Consider the following 21,608-nt stretch of genomic DNA (forward strand, 5'->3'; position numbering starts at 1 on the left):
CAAAGCAAGAAAATAAAACCCGACATATCTGTGGTGCCTTGGCAGCCTCATCTGAAAAGTAAAAGAAACCCTGAGGTTCTCTACTCCTCTGTAGGCAGTGGCTTGCCTGTTTTTTTTTCTTCTAGTGAAAACACACTTGATTTATACCACTATTGCTGGGCAAAATAATCAGACTGAACCTTTTCACCAGCAGTGACTAGTTCAGAAAAAAGAAACAAAGTTTGGATCAATGACCGTCTAAAGTGCCAGACAGGTCTTGCAACTTCCTCATTAACATTGTGATGTGTGCAGGACCAAAGAATAGGTTTAAACTACTTTGCACAGGAGGAGGACCACCCAGGAAAATTCACATCCGGACTTTCTACTGCTCCAAACCACTGTTTGGCTACTCTCTATGCTGGTCTTTGCAATGACCTCTTCCAGCAAATGACACTTGAAAAAAAAATATAGATTTAGATACACAGGTATCATTCACAGATGTTCACAATGATCATACCAGCTCCTTTCAACTTGGCCTCCTTAAAGCCAGCTGCAACTGCTACTCCTTATCCCTCATCAAAGTAGGTCCCTCAGCATTCATTTGGGTTACCCAGTCCTCTATCAGCCTCCCTCTCGATGCTTCCACCTCTGCAGTGAACATCTCCCTTGAAGGTGACCCGCTTCTCTCAGCTCCTCACATTAAGGCAGAGAGCACTAAGCAGGGTTTCCAACAGCAGAGAAATTGGGTGACCTCTTTCTCCCTGCTTAGGCTGCTTGTGACACACCCTACCAGGCATAGGTTGGTGCTGCAAATCACTGCGTTACCACATGCATTTGTCATGGCAGTTGCTAGAAGACCCCGTGGAGGTCATAAACAGCAAGCTGGAGCTTCAGGCCTTCGACCAGATCGACGACGAAATCAAACTCATCGGCTACTTCAAGGGAGAAGACTCAGAACGTAAGATAAACGTGTTCCTCATGGGCCTTGGAGCCTGCCTGGGAGCTCTAGGGGATGGGCACTGGTTGTTCTGTATGAACATTAAGGGTTGTGTGGTATATGGCAGCCTGTGACAGTGAAAACTGCTGGAGGATGAGTGCATTTGCAGGCAAATTTCTGCTGGTCTAATGCATGAGCCCAGTCCTACACCAACACCTTCTGCAAGGTATCTGCTGACAAGAGAAAAGGACCATAATCCAGCGGCTCCTGCAGTAAAGTGAGTTTACCTCACCCAAAAATCAGCTGAGGTTACAGTTGCACTGAGAGAGCAACTAAAAACAGCAAAATACCCCTTCTTGTGAGCAATGAGTCCAAAGGATCAAAGAAGGAAGGAGGGAAGGGAAAAGAAAGGGGGACACACATTAAATACTATACCGTGGCAAACGCACAGCAGCAGTAAGCAGGGCCCTTGGGGGCAGCCTGGCAGAGGCACTGACCTGTTCCTCCTTGCTGAGCCCCAAGACTGGGTAGAGGCTGATCCCATGCCCTGCGGGATGTGCAGCTCAGGGCCATTCTGGGCAAACCCAACTTTCACAAGCCTAGAAAAATCCTCACGTGAGAATCTCCCTGTCAAGCCCTGCAGTCTCATCTGCCAGCCCCAAGTGCTCTCCCTGCTATCTGGGCAGTTCTGGCAGTGTGCACCTCATGCGAGCATGTCCTGCCTTTAGCAGAAGGACAGGTATTCCTAGGTAAACAAGCCACATATCGCCACGTCTGCAGTGCAACAGCCCACCCACCTCTCCCTTCATCTTTCTCAAACTGGGCTGCAGGGCAGCTTGGGCGGGGCTGTGACCCTAACACTGTTCAGTAATAAGTACTTGGAAGAAAGGTGGGAAATGCCTGTTGTAAAATCCCCTGCCAGGCTGAGAGCATCTTTCCTGAACCCTGAGGCTCAGGAGGACCTGGTAGCAGTTACAGTAAAAACGTACCTGGTTCCTGCCCCATCCTCCTGCAGCAGGAGAAGCCTGCCTGATCACACTTGGTGACTGTTTAGGGAGTGGCAGCAATCCCTACTGCTGGAGCAACTCCATGTATTTCCCAGGCTGAACTGCCCCTGGACCTGCTTCACAGAGCTGCTGATTTCAGCCCCAGTTAAGTGTGACATGCTGGGTTCTGCAGCTTTCCTGAACACTGTGGGACTGCACAGCACATTTGGTTGCTGCACATGAAATCATCCTTCTTTGTAAACCCCAGAAGAGTGAAAGAAACATTGGGCAATCATCTGATGGAGTTTGCAGTAATTCGTATTTGTTCTTCCCCCAATACCTTCTGGGCTGATCAGAGTGTGGCCAGCTGTCTTTGAAATATCTTCTTCATTCCCCTTTTCTCCTTCCAGATTTCAAGGCATTTGAAGAAGCTGCTGAACATTTCCAGCCCTACGTCAAGTTCTTTGCCACCTTTGACAAAGGGGTAAGCCTCCACACATCTTCATGGTAGCTCACATATGCCACCACCTGTTTGCTGAGAGCTCAGGATGTTTCCAGATCTATTGTCTGGTTTCAGCTTCTCATTTTCAGCATTCCTGGATTTTGTGGTGTTGGTGTCTGCATTGATATTTTGGCCCTGTTCCAAGACAAAAGGCAATTTCTGCAGCATGAAGCAGCATGGAGGCAATTTCTGCAGGACCTGGAGGCAGGTCCTGATGTGGGTTTGGAACCCAGCCCCTCTAGGTCAGCAGGCCCTGGGCTGTGGCTTTGCTCTGCCCCACTGCTTGACACCAGTAGTGTAGGGGGCATCGGTGGGTTTTTAAACAAGGAGAGATCCATTCTATTTTGTGGGCCACCCCTAGGAGCGCATGCTCTGGGAGAAGCACCTTGATCTCAGCTCTGCCAGCAGCAAAGACTCTGGGTAGGCAAAGAGGCACATCAAGATCTCTCACCTGTGACTTCTGCACTGCAACAGGTTGCCAAGAAGCTAGGCCTAAAGATGAATGAGGTGGACTTCTATGAACCCTTTATGGATGAGCCTGTTCATATCCCTGATAAGCCTTACTCAGAAGAGGAGCTGGTTGATTTTGTGAGAGAGCACAGAAGGTATGTAGCATACAGGATGCTCCTGGTCATCAATTTCCCACAATTGTGACCTTGCCTCTCTAGGGCATTGCTCTCAAAAAACATTAGGATGATGACCACTTTTGATGATTTTCTGACCCAGGCTTGAAATTGTGAAATTGCTGGTTTTTTCCTACTCCCAGAGGTGCAAGTATCTGTGCAGCAGCCATAGTTCACCACCAGGGAGCTGGGATAACACAGCTTCCCTCCTCCTGCTCTTCCTCCTCCTCACTCTAAAAGCAGTAAGGCTGGAAGGCAGTGGAGAGTGAAATCCTTGCCCTAATTGCCCATGCTTTTAATTTAGGTCTGTACAGAAGATGACCCTCTCCAAGGCCTCTCAAGCCAAATCTAAATCCTGTCCAATCTCCTTCTTCCTGAAAGCAGATTTACTAACGGGTGTATTCCTCTCCTGATGTCAGATATATCTGGAGGCAGTCTCTGAGCTCAGACCAAGCTCAGAGGAGCCACAATGGACTAAGAGGCTCCTGCTGACTGTAGGCACAGAGAAGAAGCCACAGCTGTTATGGCCCATGTGGGAATGATGCTGAGCACCTACAGTGCTTGATCAACTCAGCAGGAGCTGTGGATGCTCGTGCTTTTTGCAATCAAGTTTATTGCACAGTTGCTTAGGGACTCAGCTACAAAAAGAGTCTGGAAGTCACTGGAGAGGCTGATCTTGTGTAAAAACACAGGGTTAAGTATAGGGGCACAACTATCCAGAGGTGTTGTATTTTTATACCCTTAGAAACACCTCTCAGGAGAGTGACACAGGCTACCTGCTGCTCCTACAACTGCACTTCTCAGCAGACAATCAAGGGGCCAGATGAGTTGGAGAAAAGCAGGGCCATCTATATAGAGGGGGAATGTCAAATCAGGCTCAGCTGGAGGTCTACATTGATACAAACAGGAGATCATCTCCAGAATCTGAGACTCACCAGAAACAGTTCTCTGCTTTTTCTGAAATATGAAGGGCTCCTCTATCTTCCATGTACCCACAATTCACTTTGCTGACTTTCTAGGCTTCTTGGCCTTAGTCCTTGCCATTTTCTTTTCCCCAAGCTCTTTCTGTCAAGCAGCAGCAGCATCAGAAGGCTGATTAAACAAAGCCATCTAATTTCTATCTTAATAAGGCAAACTCTTCACCAGCACAAACTTGCAGTGGATTTTCCCCAAGTCTTAGATATTTCAGGATGTTTTGTGGTGCTTGGTAGAAGCAAGGGGGTGGGCATGTATTTTGCAAGTGCCAAAGCTCAGAAAATAATTAAAAGGAGTCCATAAAACAATCTGTCTGAAATCCCAAACCTGCCAAGGTGCTGCCATGGCAGGGGAAGAAGCCTGGAGTGACAGCAATATGTTCCCAGTAGTTCATGCTGAGCTTCTCAGAGCAGAAGTGCTTCATCCTGCCTTGCCACCAGTAAAGGACCTAAAGCCACAGGCTGGAATTAGTCAGACATGGAGATGATCTGTAGATTAAAATGGAGCAACCTCAGCAGGTGCCATGTGCTGGTTCCCCATAGAGAGCTCAGCTGGGCAACTGCAGGCTGTGGTGGGAAAGTTCATCCTCTCCACAGAAGAAAGTCAGGAAGCTGGTGCTCAGCACCGTGGGGTGACCTGTCCAAGGCTGCAGATATGGGTGTCCATCTGAGCATGGTGGTCACTGCCACTCCAAGGTCTCAGCCAAGATTTCACTCTCAGTTGCACAAATACAAATTACATGGTGCAGTCCTTGGGGCTGATACCTCTTTCACATGCAAAAATGCTGGGGTTGGACCCCCACTTCTCTGAAGCTGTGGTGCAGCCATATGGGGGCTGAATTCTGTTCTCTCTTACTCACCCAAACCCCAGTTGCTTCACTCCTCCAGCGCAGGGCAGTATCCAGAGTCAACACAACAATCAGTACACGTGGGTGTGGCCAGATCCTTCCCACTGAGTTTCCTTTCTCCAAGAGCTTCCCCCAGAGAACAGCTAGGGAAAGTGTCTTAAAAGCCAAGTACAAGTATGCCTAAATACATAATATGCATTCACCTGATTTAATCTCTAGTTTTGGATCATCAACAATGAAAGGACTTGCTGGTTCAAAAACTCTATCCCTGATCTTGTGTTTAGTGGCTATTTCTTCAATTTCTATAGCTGTTTTTACCATATTTCTGTTTTAATGCTGAATGTACCAAATTGTAATGAGTTCAGCAGCTCAAATATGCATTGTATCAAGAGACCATTCTTATTTGTTTTGTTTATACCTGCTACCTAATAATTTCTCTGGGCACCTACTAACTCTTTCTTAAATGGAACAATGATTAATACTTAAGGTAGGGAGAGAATCACAGAATATTCTGAGTTGGAAGGGACCCACAAGGATCATCGAGTCCAACTCTTTAAGTGAATGGCCTGTGCAGGGATCAAATCTGCATCCTTGACATTATTAGAGCCTTGGCCGTGTTCTAAGCTATTCACATTTTCATTACCATTCCCATTTTTTAGAATACCTGCCAAAACCCTCTTCAGTCATCTCTGTCACAAGATAAAGAATTCTTATCTATTTAATCTTCATCAAAGAGAGGTCCTTCCATACCTTCACTCACCACTCCCACACTTCCAGGTGCCTTTTTCAGTTGTTCATATCATTTCTGGGATGACCAGAACTGCACATAACTTCACTGTGGAGGCTCACAGTGTAGCTGTCCACTGCCATAATGGTGTGGCAGTTTTACTCCAAAAAAAAAAAAGTTTTACTCCTTGGCCATTTCCCAACTGTTTGCAACCTTCTTTTGGCCTTTTTCCTTTGGAGCTGATTCTTTCTCAATTTGTGACACCTGGGCCCCTTTCCTGAGAGGCAAAAATTAATTACAACTAATTTAGAACCAATTGCTGCACCTGTACAATCAGGCTTGGTTTTCTGCAAGTGTGTTACTTGCTATATGTCTGTCTATCATGCAGACATTCAAGTCTCAGGAGATCTTCTGTATCAACTCATAGTCAGGCCTTTGTTGGTTGCCGAAGAATTGGATATGATAGGCAAATGCTGCCATATTCCTATTTCCCATCTTTTTCAGAATATGTGAGGATATGTTATGCATATGATCATGCCAAAGAATATGCTATGAATCTTAATTGGTAAATTCCCTCTGTCATGAAAACTGACCATTCATTTCCACCTTTCAATGTTATTAATCCACAGGAGATTCTCCTCCTCTGATCTAACTGGAACTCACTTCTATGGTTCCTCAGGTCCTTCAGGACCCTCTAAAAAATGTTCCCTTGTTTCCATTGCTCTCATTGGAGAGCAATGTTCATTGTTTCCATTGCCTCATTGTGAGGCAAACTGAAGTGACAGGTTACACATCTCACTTATTCCACCTGTTTCTGCCAACATGCTACCACTCCTACCAATCTGTTCTAAAACCTCACAGACTGACACTTCTCTTTGCAGCAGGTCCTGGGGCAGGTCAGCCAGGGAGACCTGCTCTGCTGAGGGATCCTCTCCAAACAGCTGATACCACAGCAAGCAGATGTGCAAAGGATGATTTCTGTTTGTCTTCTATGGCTTTGTGTTCCTTGGGTGCCTCTCTAACACCACAGTCAACTCTCAGCCTGCCAGGCTTCCTGCTACAGATGTGTCTGAAAATTAATCTTTTTTTCCTTTATGAACTACTTCTCAAAAAAAATTGCTTTGACCAGAATAGGGTTTAGATTTTCTTGTCAGTGGTTGTTAGGATCCAAATTTTCTTCCCAGAGTTAATTCTGTCTTCTTTGCTTCAGCAGAGGTGCAAAAGATTTCTGTTCTGAAATTATGCTGGGGTGAAACCAGGAGAAAGAGGGGACAGAGCCCATTAGGAATGTCCCAGAGACTCCAAAAAAAAAAAAAAAAAAAAAAAAGTGAATGTGGTTTCATGATCTCAGCACAGACAGAATTGTCATCGTAGGCCTCCAGCTGGGTAATAATTAGCATTGACTCCATGATTCCAGAAGGCTGATCAATTGCTTTATTCTACTATACTATACTAATTAAGAAACTCATCATCCTTCCAGACAGTCCGATACAGACAGACCAGACCGGTCCTTGAAATCCAAACTCCATCGCCAGTGGCCAATTAGGAAATCACCCTTTAATAAACAAATCTCCATAATACATTCCACATGTGCACAATAACAGGTGCATCAAGTGAGGATAAGAATTGTTTCTCATTCTTTTCTCTGATCTTCTCACAGCCTTCCCCAGGACAACGCCTGGGAAAGTTGTGCCTGCTCCTCTCTGTGGAGAGAGCTGTGGCAGCACAGAACAGTCTGCCTTGTGTGGGACTAATGCATCAGCACATCCCAGCACAGAGAGGTGTCTCATCTTCCCAAGCAGAAATAGTGGCTGCAGTGACTTCAGTGGGGCCATGGGCAGGGTTTTATCACCAAAAATAAAAGCATAAATTGACCTACAGTGCCCCCATTTTTGCATTCAAAATGTGGTGGCTGGCTCTAGCTACCAGCCAAATGTGCCATGGTGATCTTTCCCATGATGCTGACAGTGTCATATCTGACAGTGCTGGATATGTCCTCAAAGAACATTTCTGTCTTCCTTTCAGGGCCACCTTGAGGAAGCTGCGCCCAGAGGACATGTTTGAGACGTGGGTGAGCACATGTGGTGGGAACCATCGTGTCCCCTGCCAGCTTCCAACAAGAAACTGATGCTCTGCCTGGGCAAAACATAACCTTTCCTTCCTTGCAAAGCTACTCTCTCTCTTCTGGGGAAAAGGGAAAGCCTTGTCTGCGCTGCCTAGTGCCTCAGTTCAAACAGGGTGCTCAAAGGCTTGCGCAGCAGCGATGGAGAGCTGGGCTGGCTCCTGCTTGCTTCACAGAAGGAAGAGGGAAGGCTAAGCAGTGTGCCTGGCAGGTGTGGGGCCTGTGTAGTGATCCTGATCAAGGATGCTCCATCTCAGCTAGGTGCTGAGGACACCAGAGCTGCTGGTGGGGTGATTTCTGTGGCCTGCTCACTGGGTGAGCTATGGAGATTGTGCAGATGTCTCATGGAAACTCACAATCATAGGCTGGTTTGGGTTCAAAGGGACCTTAAAGATCATCTGGTTTCAATCCCCTGCTGTGGCAGGGACACCTTCCACTAGACCAGGTTGCTCAAAGCCCCATCCAACCTGACCCTGCACACTTCCAGGGACTGAAGCATTCAACACTTCTCTGGACAACCTGTTCTCGTGCCTCACTACCCTCATAGTAAGGAATTGCTTCCTAACACCCAGTCTAAGTCTACCCTCTTTCAGTTTAAATCCATTCTCCCCCATCTTGTCACTCACTACATGTCCTGGTAAAAGTCCCAGAGCAGTTGAACAATTCAAAATGGAAGTGAAGGCAGGCAGTACAGTTAATTATACAGATTTCAAAGCAGATCGTGCATTGACTGCACTTCTCACAGTGCAAACAAGATGCAAATCAGCAACTGTGAAGAATTAACCAGGATTTTGTCCCCTATCACGCACAGAGGACTCTCGGGGTCTGCACGGGTGGGGAAGAGAAAGGTGAAAATGACAGAAAAATTGTGTATAACAAATGATCCCTTCACTGTGAGTGAATATGGTGTTGAAAGCTAGTCAGGGGCTCTCAAGTGCCAGAGGAATGCTGAAAAACAAAGCTGAACAGGTGCTTTACAGACACTAAGGAAGATGCAGTCATTCTTCCAAAGACTTGACACATTTATAACAGCATTTAGATGTCCCCTTCTTGGCTGTGTAACATGAAACGCCACGGGACTCCAAAGTGGCAAAAACCTTGGGAGTCTTTAATACAGCAAGGCAAGAGGTAATAAAACTGAACCAGGAGTTATGAGTCACTTAGGCACAATAGCTTTTCATTTTGTTTTGAAATACAGATTCTGTATAGAAGACAGCTTCCAAGATCCACCAAAGCCCCTCCAAGGTTTTTAAAGGCGCTTCAGTGAGACCCAAATTACACGTGCAGTGGTTCACTTTCATACGGAGCATATTCTAAAATAGCCTCATGAAAAGTGTGAATTCCCAACGGTGGGATGCTTGCTCAACCAGCAGCCTGGGAATACAGAGCTTGCCTCTGCTACAAGCAGTGGGCTCATAACTACAGAAGACAGGGGGCTGGATTCTGATCTCACTGCCAGTTCACAACATCCTCACTGCCTTCACGGGAGTTAGTCCAGTTTTGTTTGCTGCCTTGTAGGCCAGAATAGAGCTGCATTATATCAGTAGATACATGTAATTATATATGGCATATAGATATATACTTTTTATTTTGCTGTCTGACAATGCTGCTGGTGAATATGAAGAAAAAGCAACAGTGTAAATTTTGCCAGCTGTAAGTGGTCTGAATCCCAATAAATCTGCCTGGAATGTCCCAGTGAAAACATATTCCCTGAAGATGTCCACAAAGGCTGAGCATCCGCTATTGTTTTTAAAGATAATGTTTTCCACTTAATCTTTCAGGGTTTTTTTCCCTTTCACTATTTGATAGTGGCTTTGTCACCTCTGGTCTCAGAAGGGAAAAGAAATTAGCATTTAGATGGGAATTTTTTCTTGCATTAAAACCAATTGAAATAGAAACTGGGACCGACAGCGGGTGAGGAAGGCAAAACCGATCCATGGGATAATTCAGAAATGACATTCATAGCAGGCAGATGATGAACTGGCCAGCAGATCCATTGGCCTTTGCCAATACCATTACTCACGTGTTTCAGGGAGAAAAGTAATCCATGAGGCTGTAATTTCTGTCCTCCCCTCATTGGAGCCCTGAAATGAGCCCCCCACTCAATTTTCCTCACTGCTCACAGAGACTGTCACATAAAGCAGAGACCCTTCACCTTCAAATAGGGGCCCAAATGAGCCACCTTGCCTCTCATATTGTGAGAAAACCTCCTTTGCTGGCCCCGAAGGAGCATGTTTTGGAGCTGAGCATGGTGGCAGATATTTGTTTCCTTGCAAACCATCCCCTGGGAGCTGAAAATTAATGAGGGTAAGTGGCATCAGGCATGAAGGGGGAGCCTCTATTCTCATCCTAGAGAGTCCTTGACCTTTTCTGCAGAGAAGCTTTTGCCTCACATCATCAGCAGCTCCCTTTCCATTGCCATAATGGTGTCCACCTAATTTTTATCTGAAGAGTTTCAGCAACACTACCTAAACTACCCTCTTCAGCACTAAATCCCTTCATGAGTCAACCTCACATCAGCTTCCATTTCTGGTTTCTCAGTGGGGCTCTAGGCAAGCCTCCCTTTGTAATTGTCCTTTTTGAAGGCATATCACTGCTCCTATCTCCAGCAACCACCCAGACTCTGTCCTCCCTTCCTGGCCCATCAGTAATAGTTGTGTTGTTTCCAGGAGGATGACATGGAGGGTATTCACATTGTAGCCTTTGCTGAAGAAGATGACCCAGGTAGGAGCCCATTTTCTTCCTTGTGTGATTCTCCATCCTTCAACAAAGTGTATTTTCATATGCTTTGGTTGTGTTGTAAAAACCTACTGGTGTTTATGCTAGCAGGTGTGCAAGCCAGGACTCAAATTTTGGATAGAAATGGATGATTGCCTGGGGAAAAAAAACATCATTCCCTCCGCCCCAGTACCAGAATTCGCTCCCTAACTCTGCATCCATCTTGCTGTGCAGCTCTGGGAGAGTGCTGAGGGCTGGGTGTGGGATAGGCATGTGGGAAACACAAAGCCACCAACTCCTGAAAAGCCGTGGCATCGGCGCTTCTCAGAGCCATCAGCAAATCGGAAAGCTTTGGCCTCTTGGGGGCTCAGTTTCTCCTCACCACAAGAAAATAGTGACATTGTTCCACTCCACGGAAGGATTATGGGGCTTAATTCATGTGTAACTAATTTAAATACCCAAGGAGGATGCTTGAAATTAAAAGCCTTATTATCAAAAGAAAGCGCTGGGAGACAGCATTTTAATGAGAACTATAAACAACTCCTGTGTGCATAGGGGAGCCAGGGAAGCTGGAAACCCCAGAAGCAAAAAAAAAAAAGTGCCTGTGCATTTGCAGGAGAGTTGCAGTGGTTCATATATCATTTCAGATGGTTTTGAGTTCCTGGAAATCCTGAAGCAGGTTGCCAGGGACAACACCGATAATCCCGACCTGAGCATTGTCTGGATTGACCCTGACGACTTTCCTTTGGTGAGTGGCAGAGGCTCTTTGCCTTTCTTGGTTTAACTCATGGACGGGATGGGCATGAGGGGGTGTGTGGGGGTGTGCATGTGCACACGTGAGTGCAGGAATTGCCCCAGGGAATCTGGGATAGGGAAGGATGGGAAACTGGACCACAGGCCATCCCCTGAAAGCTGCTTGTTTGGGTCTGCCTCCCAAGAAGGCGTTGTCTTGGGAACACCTCTGGATTTGGCACTTTCCTTTGCCATGTGTGGCAGCCCAAGCTTGTCTCTCCTCTCTCTCTTGCACACACGGATGCACATTCCTCACTCCCCAGCCCAGCTCACTGAACTAATGCAATGGGGCCTTGCAAACACCCCTGACTGAGCCTTGTGTCTCACTCCTGCAGCTCATCACTTACTGGGAGAAGACCTTCAAGATCGACCTGTTCAGACCACAGATCGGGGTGGTGAACGTCACGGACGTGAGTAGCACGTGCCCAGAAAATCCAGTGATCCCAAAATTAGGGTGCTGGAAAGGTTGGGTCCTGAGGGACACTGGAATCAGTGGGATTTCCACTGCTAAGTGCAGGTAGAACAGGGAAAAAAATATGAAGACCTCACCCTTCCCACATGCCACAGGGTTTGTAACACCGCTGATGTCAGGCTTCAGGGCTTTAGTCAGGGTGTGTTTCTGCTGCCAAATCACACACAAACCACATCTGCTAGGGACAGTATCAGCCTCTGTGGCCTGGGATTCAGGGCTTTGCCCAGTTTTGGTTTCAAGGTCTTGCATTTCCACCCCAATTCACAGCACGCACCTTTGTCCATTCCCTGCTCTGACAGCTTGGGTGGCTTTGTGGAGAAAAAGTGTGTGTAGGGGGAAAAGAAAGCCATGCTTAGGGGAGGAGAAGAGGAGTAAAAGGAGGTTGTTATTTTCTACAGAAGCAAAAGGGCACAGCTTGAGTGTAGGAGGGAAAGATTTTCCCCAGCAGATGACAGGGAGAAACTGCACAGCTTGAAAAAAGCTAAATAAATACACAGCTTTAACAGAAGTACAGCATAAACTGGTAATCAAGGGATCCTCCTGCCATAAGGAGAGTACACTGGGGCTCATCCAGGCCCTCCTCCCCTTCAGCCACTGCTGTGCAGGTACTGCTGGTGGGATTTGGGTGGGAAGAGGAGACCTGCCTGCCCCACACCTGGTGGCAGTGAAGGTTTCCTCACCATCCCACAAGCAGCAGCTGCAGAGGGAGACCTGCAGGGGCAGGTGCTACTTTGGCACAGCTGAGGGAGCAACAGCACCCACATCACCCACAGCTGTGCTATTGGATACAGCAGCTAGTGTTTTCACTGTGATTGCCTTCAAGCCAGAAAGCCATGGGACTGATCTCGAGTTGCCCATACACTGTGAGCTTTTAAGGCAGGTGGGAGAGGGACCCATCTGACCCTCACCATTAGAGATCTCAGGAGAGCTGCTGAGTGCAATGAAACAGCCCTGACACAGAGAGAAACCATTCTTTCCTCTTTCTGACAATAACGGTCCAGATGATCAGAGAGCCCGTAATGCAGCATGCTCCTGCCTAAACTATTACCTTACTTTATTTTTAATGTTTAAGTGCTGGCTGTTTGTTTTAGTCTCTTTAAAATGAACCTGTGTGAGTATGTGTCTCTGGAAGCAGAAATCTCTCCACCACAGAAGTGTTTGTAAATTGGTGCTTGACTTCATGTTTGAAATTTGAGTCCTAAGTGAACTTGATATTTCATCAGAAGAGAGCAGAGAGGGACTTAAATTTGGGACAAATGTGTGAGGCAGGGTGCTGGTTTGGCTCAACAGTGACCTTGCTTCCAGCCTCCACATCCTCTCTCCTGTATTGCCTCAGAAGAAGAGGGTTAGCAAGGGTGTACTGGATGGTTGTGCCTCCCGTTACAACAGATGCTGCAAGGCTGTAACACGGGAGACGTGGCGGGGAAGGCAAAGCAATGGTGTCGTGAGGAAAGCAGAGCCCCTGCATCTTGTTCATCACACTGAGGCAGTTGAGAGGCTGACTTGGGAGTCAGGGAGTAGTTTCAGCCCTGGCTGCATGTGAGCTTTTTGCCTGTAATAGAGCAGTACTCCACCAGACCATGGGGCAGACACCTAGAGAGTGAAGACCCAGTGAGTTAATGCTTCTTAGCAGAATTGTTAAGGGAGAGACAAAAGGAAAAAGGGCCAAAATAGCACCTGTCACTTAAGACCATGAGAGAAATGAATGGACAAGCCAGAAAGAGAGCCCAAGTCTTCCAGTCTTATGCCCCTAATACTAGCCTTGAATTCAGTATCTCCTTTCATTATATTTACTGTGACTGGTCATGTTTAAGTCACATCAAAGCTACATTAAACAGCAATCAATAGAAGTTCATGGAAATAGGATTATCAGTGGCATGAGACTAATATAGAAAGCAGAATTAGGTAAGAACATATATGCCTTATTATTCAGCAGTCACCAAGAAACCTGTAAAAACTCATGCATTATCTGGCCTTGATATTGTAAATGTTTCAGGTTGTTGATTACAGTATTTGCAGGTTTTATCTCATTCCTCTTAAGTCCTTTTTTTATTTCTCAAGAGAGATTTAAGAAAGTTCTAGGTTGGCAGGTGATATCTAAAACAAACATTGAGCTCATTTTGTTATTTCAGTGTTACACAGGTACAAAGTGGGACTTACACAACAGAGTGAAAATAAACACTGCTGTTGGCTTCAGTGAACATAACCCTTGTGACCCCATCACTTCTGTAAAAACTTGCCAATGCAAACACCAGAGCTCCCAGCAGCCCCAACTGGCTCATCACATTGTGGTGACTGTGGCTCAGGACTAGGGCCATGATGCCCTGCAAAATATCACTGCTTTATTTGCACAGCACCTTCTTGAGGTGAAATGGAGCCACTCCTCTTCCCATTATTTAAAAGTGTCACTTTTTTCCACACATATACAGTCCTGAGGTTAGGGACATTAACATTTGAGGGAAGCAAGGACTGCATGCCTCTCCAGGGTTCTTTTTTATTGCAGTTTTGGTGATTTAGGAGGAAAATATTGTATGGGAGACACAACTTTCCTTGAGCAGAAATTGGTCTGGCTTTTTAGCAAGCCATAAATCAAAGAGAATTAAATACCACAGACAGGGAAAGAAGTTGGATGCATTTGCAAAATCTGGTAGTTGTCTTCTGATGTGTGAAGTTGCTTCTGCAACATCAAATGCTGAATGAGATAGCCTCACAGCACGTCTGCAAAACAGGAGGCTGATTCTGTTTTATGGAGGGGAGGCAGTGAACAGAAAGGGGCTTATCCAGGCATTTATCCAAGGAAACTATAGCAAAGCAGAGAGCAAAACTTTCATTTCCAGACCTCAGAGACCAAATAATCTTGCTGTCCCTGGGTAACAGTCACAAATTTGTTGTTGTATTCTTACTGAATTCTCCCATCCCTTTTGGATTATGGAAATAATGCAGACAGCTGGAGGGAAAGAGCAGGGGTACCTGCAGTCCAGGGCATTGGTGTTTCTCACGACTCTTCAGCTGAGATCCGTGGTGTGCATGGGAGAATGGCTGAGATGATCTAAGGGAAGGGTATTCCAAGAGCAGGAACCATTATCACACATGGAGAGTCCAGAGCAAGGTCCTGAGGCAAAGGTGATTGTAAAAGAGGCTGGGGAGAAAGAGTGCTGACAGGGGGTTGTGAAGGCTCCAAGGAAGAGGTCCCAGAAGGATTCTGGACGGAAGGAGGGAACCACTGTGATGTCCTGCAAACTGGGGTGATGCAGCAGGTGCTGGCAGAGGTCTCTTTGATATCTCTTTACGTAGACTTGGAGTTTACAGAGCCGTCCATATAGGGTGGGGAATGCATCAGGTGGGCTCCTGCTCACAGGTTTAGGCAGCAGGCACACATCTCATCAGGGCACACAGCACCACACACTCCCATAAACCTGGTCAGACACAGCAGCACTCCATGGGGAAGTGGGGATCCCAATGCATGGGCAGAGAGATGCTCTGGCTGAGCCTGCCCACAGGCTGTAGAAAGAGGGAGCCAGTGCCCTGCATCCCAGCCTGCTCCAGCCCTCACCCCGCCAATAGCTGTGTCCTGCCTTTTCCCCGTGTCCCTGAGGGCAGCTAACCCCTCATCACTGTCCCCACAGGCTGACAGCGTCTGGATGGACATCAGAGACGATGACGACCTGCCCACAGCCGAGGAGCTGGAGGACTGGATAGAGGATGTGCTTTCTGGGAAGATAAATACCGAAGATGATGACGACGATGAAGATGATGATGACGATGATGACGATGACGATGATGATGATGACGATGATGACGACGACGACGACGATGATGACGATGATGACGACTAACTGTGACTTTGTGCAGTATGACTTGTGGGGCCCGAGAGCCCAGGCCCTGTGGCAGGTCCCTCCATTGGAAGACCTATGTTTGAGCGTCAGCAAGAACCGCTGCTCCTCTTTTTCCCCCGGCCCTGCTCCCCCTGCCCTTGCCCTTGCCGGGACCCCCTCGCCTGATTCCCAGCGGTGCTGAGCCACCGGGACTGCCCCTGCGGAGGGCAGCACCTGCAGGCACCCAGCACCGCTGCAAATCATGCCTCTTTAGTAAGGACAGTAGGAATCTGCAGGGAATCTGCCCCGAGTGTCCCAGGGCAGGAGAAAAGTGCCTGCCTGCTTGCTGCCAGAGGGACACAGGGAGCCAGTTTGTATTTTCTGTGTTCATCAGCCCAGCACTTAACATCCAAAGACCAAATCTCACTTCAAGACATAGGGAAAACCCTAACTGTAAAGTTTAGCCCTTTTATTAAACACAATGCCCTTTGCAGCTACTCTGCCAAGACCACTCAATCCTGCAAGTTGTGCTGCGGGAGTCCGTAGCTACTCCCTAATATGCCAAGAGCCAGAAAAATGCTTTGGGAGGGGAGGGAGGTTTTAGGGATGCTATTAAAGTTTTCAGTGATTCCACGTAACGACAGGATATTCTTGTCTGGCAGTGCAATGCAAAACCAAACACCGGGTCCCCTGTCTGAACCTTTTTCTTCTTGAAAGCTCAGGCCACAGCTGGAGTCAGTGCAGGGGCCTGATATGAGACACAAAGCTCATGAGTTCCTGAACTGCTGGACAGGCTGGTCCAGCTCAGAGCCCAGTGTGAGTCCAAACCACTGAAGATCATGGCACTGAGCCAAACCAATGGAAACATCCACAGGGGCCACCCTGAAGCGCTCCTATTCCCCATGACCTTCCAGCTTTTGCTGACTCTTCACCCAAACCCCTTGTAGCATCTTTTCCATGATCGAGATGTCAGGAGGGAACAGATCCATCCAAACATATTAGATAGTGGATGAGTTGCATTGGGGTGTGAGCAGCGGAGGAATTCAAGCTGTTTGGCTTTTGAGTATTTAGTTGCACAGTTACTCCCTGCCTAGAGACTCAGATATCCCATGTGAGAAGCCTCTTTTGACTGCAGGCTGAGAAGGAGTTCAGGGTACCAGTCAAGGGGGTCACTCACAAAGTCAAGGGTCTGTCCCACGGTCCTGGTGAGTGCAGCACCATCCATGTGCAGGTCACTGTGGCAGCATTAGGTCTCCCTGCTTTCTCATGCTGGCAGATTTCAATTGTCTTAGCTTCTTATGTTTGGCAATAGTGCAATGAATGGAGAGAGTTCAGAGATGGTGTTATCTTTATAAATACATTTATAAAGATGTTCTCCAGTTGTTCAGAGTTGCTAGCATAGGTAGTGTACACATCTCCTCTCTTGCTACAAACAAAAAACATTGTTCTGACCATCCTTATACTGGCATAGGACAAAGGTACGTGATGTGAGGGGAAATAACAGTGTGAGGGACAGAATCAGAGTTACACAAATGTGAATCAGCCTGATGAGAAACAAGGTTTACACACTATATATTTCCTTTATCAGACAAACCGCAAAGCAAGATTTTATAGATTTTTTTTTCCTGCCTGTTGATCAGTTTCTTTTACTCCCTCTCTCTACATTAGCTGAAATAGAAATTTGAAACTACTGGTATAAAAAAGCTGAAGTATTGATATGTTCCCATGTGTGCCATATCCCCTTGCTGGAAAATACCAGTATGAACAACACATAGCTGGATTTCTCTCTGTCTCTATGCACTTGAATGAATACTGTGCTAACATAGTAGATGACTGTAGGCCAAGTTAGCTCCTGGCTGAGCATCAAACCCTCAACATGTGCTTTTCACATACAGATTGTTAGAAGAAGAGACAAGGCAAGAAAGCCCCCAGGTCAACCATTTGCTCTTCCATGCTTCCTTATGGTTGCCTAGAAGATGAACCAAGTTTGTTTAGGGAGAACAATCAACTGCTTGCACTGGGATGATAAAAACTTTCAAAAGTCTTGAAATTCAGTATGCTCTCAGTATGGAGGTCTCCTCCTCTCTTCCACTCACACCCTACTCTCTGCAGGTTGACAGAGTGCCCAGCACTCTCCTTCTGCTTTTTCCTCAAGGTTTGCTGGAGGATCCCAGCTCAGGGAGGGAGCGAGCAGGACTCAAAGTATCATTCACCCACACTGGTAAGGAGCAAGAAGAGGCAGAAGTAGCCCTCTGGTAGTCTCCTGGTCTGTGATTAAAGGACAATTACTGAGAAAATAACTAGCTTATCTTTACCTTTGGGCTATTCCCAGGAACAAAACATGCACATACCCTGCATAAGGTAACAGCCTGCACTGGCCATGTGCCTCCTCATCAGTCACTCCAAACACAAAGAATAATGAAAAGTTCCTCTACTGCCTTTCCATACTGGCACAATCTCCAGACGTACCGAGTGCCAGAGTGCTTTCTGTGTGCTCCTCTCCCACTGTGGATGCCCCTCTGTTCTGAAGCGCCCCACTCGAGATGCTCTGAGAGGTACAGATTACCCAGGCAGAGCGGGTAGACCCTGCAGACAGCACTAGGGACTTGTTCAAAGCGCACAGGTGTTTCACAGGCTCTTGAACACATCAATGCAACAGACCTCTAGGGGGGAAAAGAAATAAATAACGTAGAAGTGTAGAGGCTGAACTCATACTGGGGAGTGGTGCCAGTGGTTTATGGAAAGTTTCCCTTGAGTTATGCAGGGAAAGAGCTAATCCGACAGCTGCCACTCCTTCATAGTGCCAGGGATGAGGCTGCCCTTTCTCTGTTCTCTCAGTCTGCCATTACAGTTCTCAGCATTGTCTTTGCCCACAAACAGGAACTGTTTGTCACCAGCTTTCAGGGCAATCACGCAAAAAGTTAGGAAAGCTTTGCCACAGAGGAAGGATTGCAGCAATGAGGATGGGTGGGCAGCAAAGCTTTTCCCATTTAACTATAACACCTTGTCTGCCCCAAGATCCTAATGACCAAACAGCTGAAGGACACAATGGCCCTTGTGAAGGAGAGGGCAGCTTGAATTTGAGTATTTTGCTTGCAGGGACATGTAAGACAGTGTTATGGTGATGACACACACAGGACCCCAGACCCAGGTGCTCCTAGGCTCCACTGGTCACAAGTGGGAACACCTGGCATTTGAAAGGCAGTGGTGGCCCTGAGGAGCAAAGCCAGCCTAACCCTACCCACTATACACTGAGAAGAAACAGGCAGCACATTTGGATGAGGAACCTGCAAAAAACCCCTTTATTAAAAAAATACAAATTTGTGTACATGGGCAGCTCTGAGTGCTTAACAAGCACGTCTCTCTTCACAAATAGTTCTTTTAGTCCAGCATGTTAGCTAGACACATTAAACAGGTCTTTATACAGATAAAGACAGAAATTGTATTTTGCCCTCATCCAACCACAAGTGCTTCAAGCTGATCAGTTTCTTCAAAGAATCATTCAATCATTTTGGTTGGAGAAGACACCTAAGATCATTGAGTGTGACCATTAGCCCACCACCGTCAAGTTAATACCCAAAGTACTCCAAAACCTTGTCTTATCTCTCCCCAGTGACAGTGAAGATCCTCCTAACATGTTATATGTGGCAAGAACACCAAGTTGTGCAGCACCTCCTCCCAGTCCCCAGACACAGGGCTGGAGGGTTTCGACTGGGGTGCTGTACCACAGCACAGCCTGTGCTGCTTATAGGCAACCATCAAGGGGGAAGGAAACCCATCAAGAGCAGCACACTGCAGCATGGAGGATAAAGTTTCTGCCTTTGCAGCAGTTGCTGATGTAGAGGCTCTGTGAACCCAAAAGTGCGCAACCATTTGGGAAACAGCTGCAGGAGGAAAGGACAAGGGAAGCACTCTGGAAATCGCAGATTACTCCATGTTTTCAGGGTCAGCAGTTTTTGTGATATTTCTGAGGAGTGATGAGTCTCCTGTCTCCCTTGGGAAAAGAACGGCCTCCTAGTGAAACCAGAGATCTCAGCTGCTTCCCGTCCCAGAATGAAGCTGTTCAGCCAGACACCAACATGAACACAGAGCTGAGGACACCGGCTGCTTCTCCATGTCTGTCTGCACATCATACCTAAAGAAATGATGGATTCATTACAGAGACCAAACACAAAACATTGCCTTTTATTCCCTGGAAAATAATTAATTAGACAGGAACATATCACTTCCCAGCTGCCACTGACTTACAGTCTTGTGAAAAGAGGCCAAGATTGCATCTGGATTCCTCTCCACTGCAGCAAAGCTTTGGCTTTGAGGAAGCCCCACATGCAGCCAATTGCACACCGATGCCTGGACTTGGGGGACTGAAGAGAAGGATGGGAAAAAGGCAAGAAGCATCCCAGCCCTCTGAGGCAAAGCTCACTGCCTCCTGGCTGCTTTCACACCCCAGGTACTTCCATGCCACGCAGTGCAAGACCAGCTGCTAGAAATTGGAAAGAGCAGAGCACAGCAGGACAGATAACTGACCTCAGCAATGAGGCTGTGCCAGCAGGACTGTGTCCTGCCTGGGACCCAAGACTCTGGGTCAACCCACTGCACTGCAGCATCCCCTGCCTTCTCCCCACTCCCTTGTACCACTGACCTCTAGCAAGGCAGCCCTTGGCTGGTCAGTACCCCTGGGGGACAGCCGTGGGATGACTCTCACTCCTCTTTGGCAGAAGATGACATCTCATGACAATGGGGACTATGGGGTGGGGCCCAGGGCAGAGTCTTGGCCCAGCTCCCAGAATACTCCACCAGGCTTAAAAGGTGCTAAGCTGTTTAAAGGAAAAAAAAAAAAAAAAAAAAAAAAAAAAAGGCTAGAGCTTCCTCGCAGCTTGAAGACCCATTTCAGGAATCAGATTACAAACTGCCTTTGGGATGGAAGCAAAGATCCTTCCGGTGCTTGCTCCCTGCTTTCTCTTGCCAAGGCCCTGTGATAAAGGGGATCAGCAAAGCACTCAAAGGACATTGTCCCTTAATGCTATGGAAAACAAGAAAACAGCTTTTTCACCTTCTTTTCATGCCTCTTGACATACTATTCTTCTGACTGAATTTGTTTTCTCTCTCCATTTCTATGTAGCCCCTCTTCCTTCCTTCTTTGTTCTCAACCCACCCCCACAGCATATGGTACTGTGGGTCACTGAAGGACAGAGCCCTTCCCTGCCCCTACTGTCCCTTCCCCAGCTCAGGGAGACAGCAGCCTCCCTCACAGCACTGCCACAAACCTGTGCTGGACCCCCACAGCTGTGAACATGAGGAGGGACATTTCCTTTCTGAGGAGAAAGATGTCTGGACAAGGCTGTCACTGGCTTTTATTGTGAGGACAGATGAGACATGCTCAGGGAAAAGCCATTTCACCAGCCTGGGTAAAAGCAGCAGAATTTTTTAGACCTCTTTTCCTGCTGTCCCAAAATCTAGAAGAGGAATCACCACCCTGCAACCGAGCCCTGATTGGTGTCACTGTGGGAAGAGACCAGTAACACCCAGTGCCACCAGCAATCACACCGCCACAGCATCTGAGCAGAAGACAAGTGTCATGGCTTCACATACAAGAAATAAGCCTTGAGGGTTAAACGAGCTGAGTTTGCTGGAGGGGGTATCCCAAATTTAACAGCAGCCAGAGACTACCAGTGGCTGCCCTGAGTGAGCCCTCCCTTGGTCGTGGGTGGTAAATCACCTAAATAGCCATGGGCAGCCTCATGTGCTTTTGATTTGGAGAAAGCCCAGCTTGAATCAGGTCCCTCCCTCAGTAACACAGTTGAAAAATAAAGTGATGTTTGACCAGAGAGCAGCCCTGAAATTTGCCTGGTGTCGGATTTTGATTTTTGCTTTAAAATTCAATTCAACATTCAAAGTCCTGCTCCTTCTAGTGACAAAGAGAGAGGTTATTGAGCAACAAAAGTAGCTAAATGTTTGGGGAACATTTTAGTCCCCACAAGATGAAGTTGCTGAAGGAATTTGCACAGCTTCCCACAGTCTAGTTACTGAATTACTAAACCAGTTTCTCACAACCACTTGCAAAGCAAAATTATAATCAACTCTAGGATCTGGTATTATGAGTACTCAAGAAT

The 21,608-nt window shown here is 47.0% G+C and overlaps 1 protein-coding gene across 1 annotated transcript in view; it reads left to right on the top strand.

Moving 5' to 3' along the window:
• Nucleotides 1–16,874, top strand: part of CASQ2 (calsequestrin 2) — a 34,910-nt gene extending 18,036 nt beyond the window's left edge. Inside the window, exons 4-11 of the mRNA XM_068181973.1 lie at nucleotides 826–937; nucleotides 2,313–2,386; nucleotides 2,879–3,009; nucleotides 7,602–7,647; nucleotides 10,368–10,422; nucleotides 11,064–11,164; nucleotides 11,544–11,618; nucleotides 15,307–16,874. Of these exons, the coding sequence (XP_068038074.1) occupies nucleotides 826–937; nucleotides 2,313–2,386; nucleotides 2,879–3,009; nucleotides 7,602–7,647; nucleotides 10,368–10,422; nucleotides 11,064–11,164; nucleotides 11,544–11,618; nucleotides 15,307–15,516 (804 nt within the window). The 3' untranslated portion in view covers nucleotides 15,517–16,874. The remainder of the gene's footprint in view (nucleotides 1–825; nucleotides 938–2,312; nucleotides 2,387–2,878; nucleotides 3,010–7,601; nucleotides 7,648–10,367; nucleotides 10,423–11,063; nucleotides 11,165–11,543; nucleotides 11,619–15,306) is intronic.
• Nucleotides 16,875–21,608: the final 4,734 nt, after the last annotated feature.

This window comes from Anomalospiza imberbis, chromosome 2, assembly GCF_031753505.1.
Source record: "Anomalospiza imberbis isolate Cuckoo-Finch-1a 21T00152 chromosome 2, ASM3175350v1, whole genome shotgun sequence".
Taxonomy (NCBI): Eukaryota; Metazoa; Chordata; class Aves; order Passeriformes; family Viduidae; genus Anomalospiza; species Anomalospiza imberbis.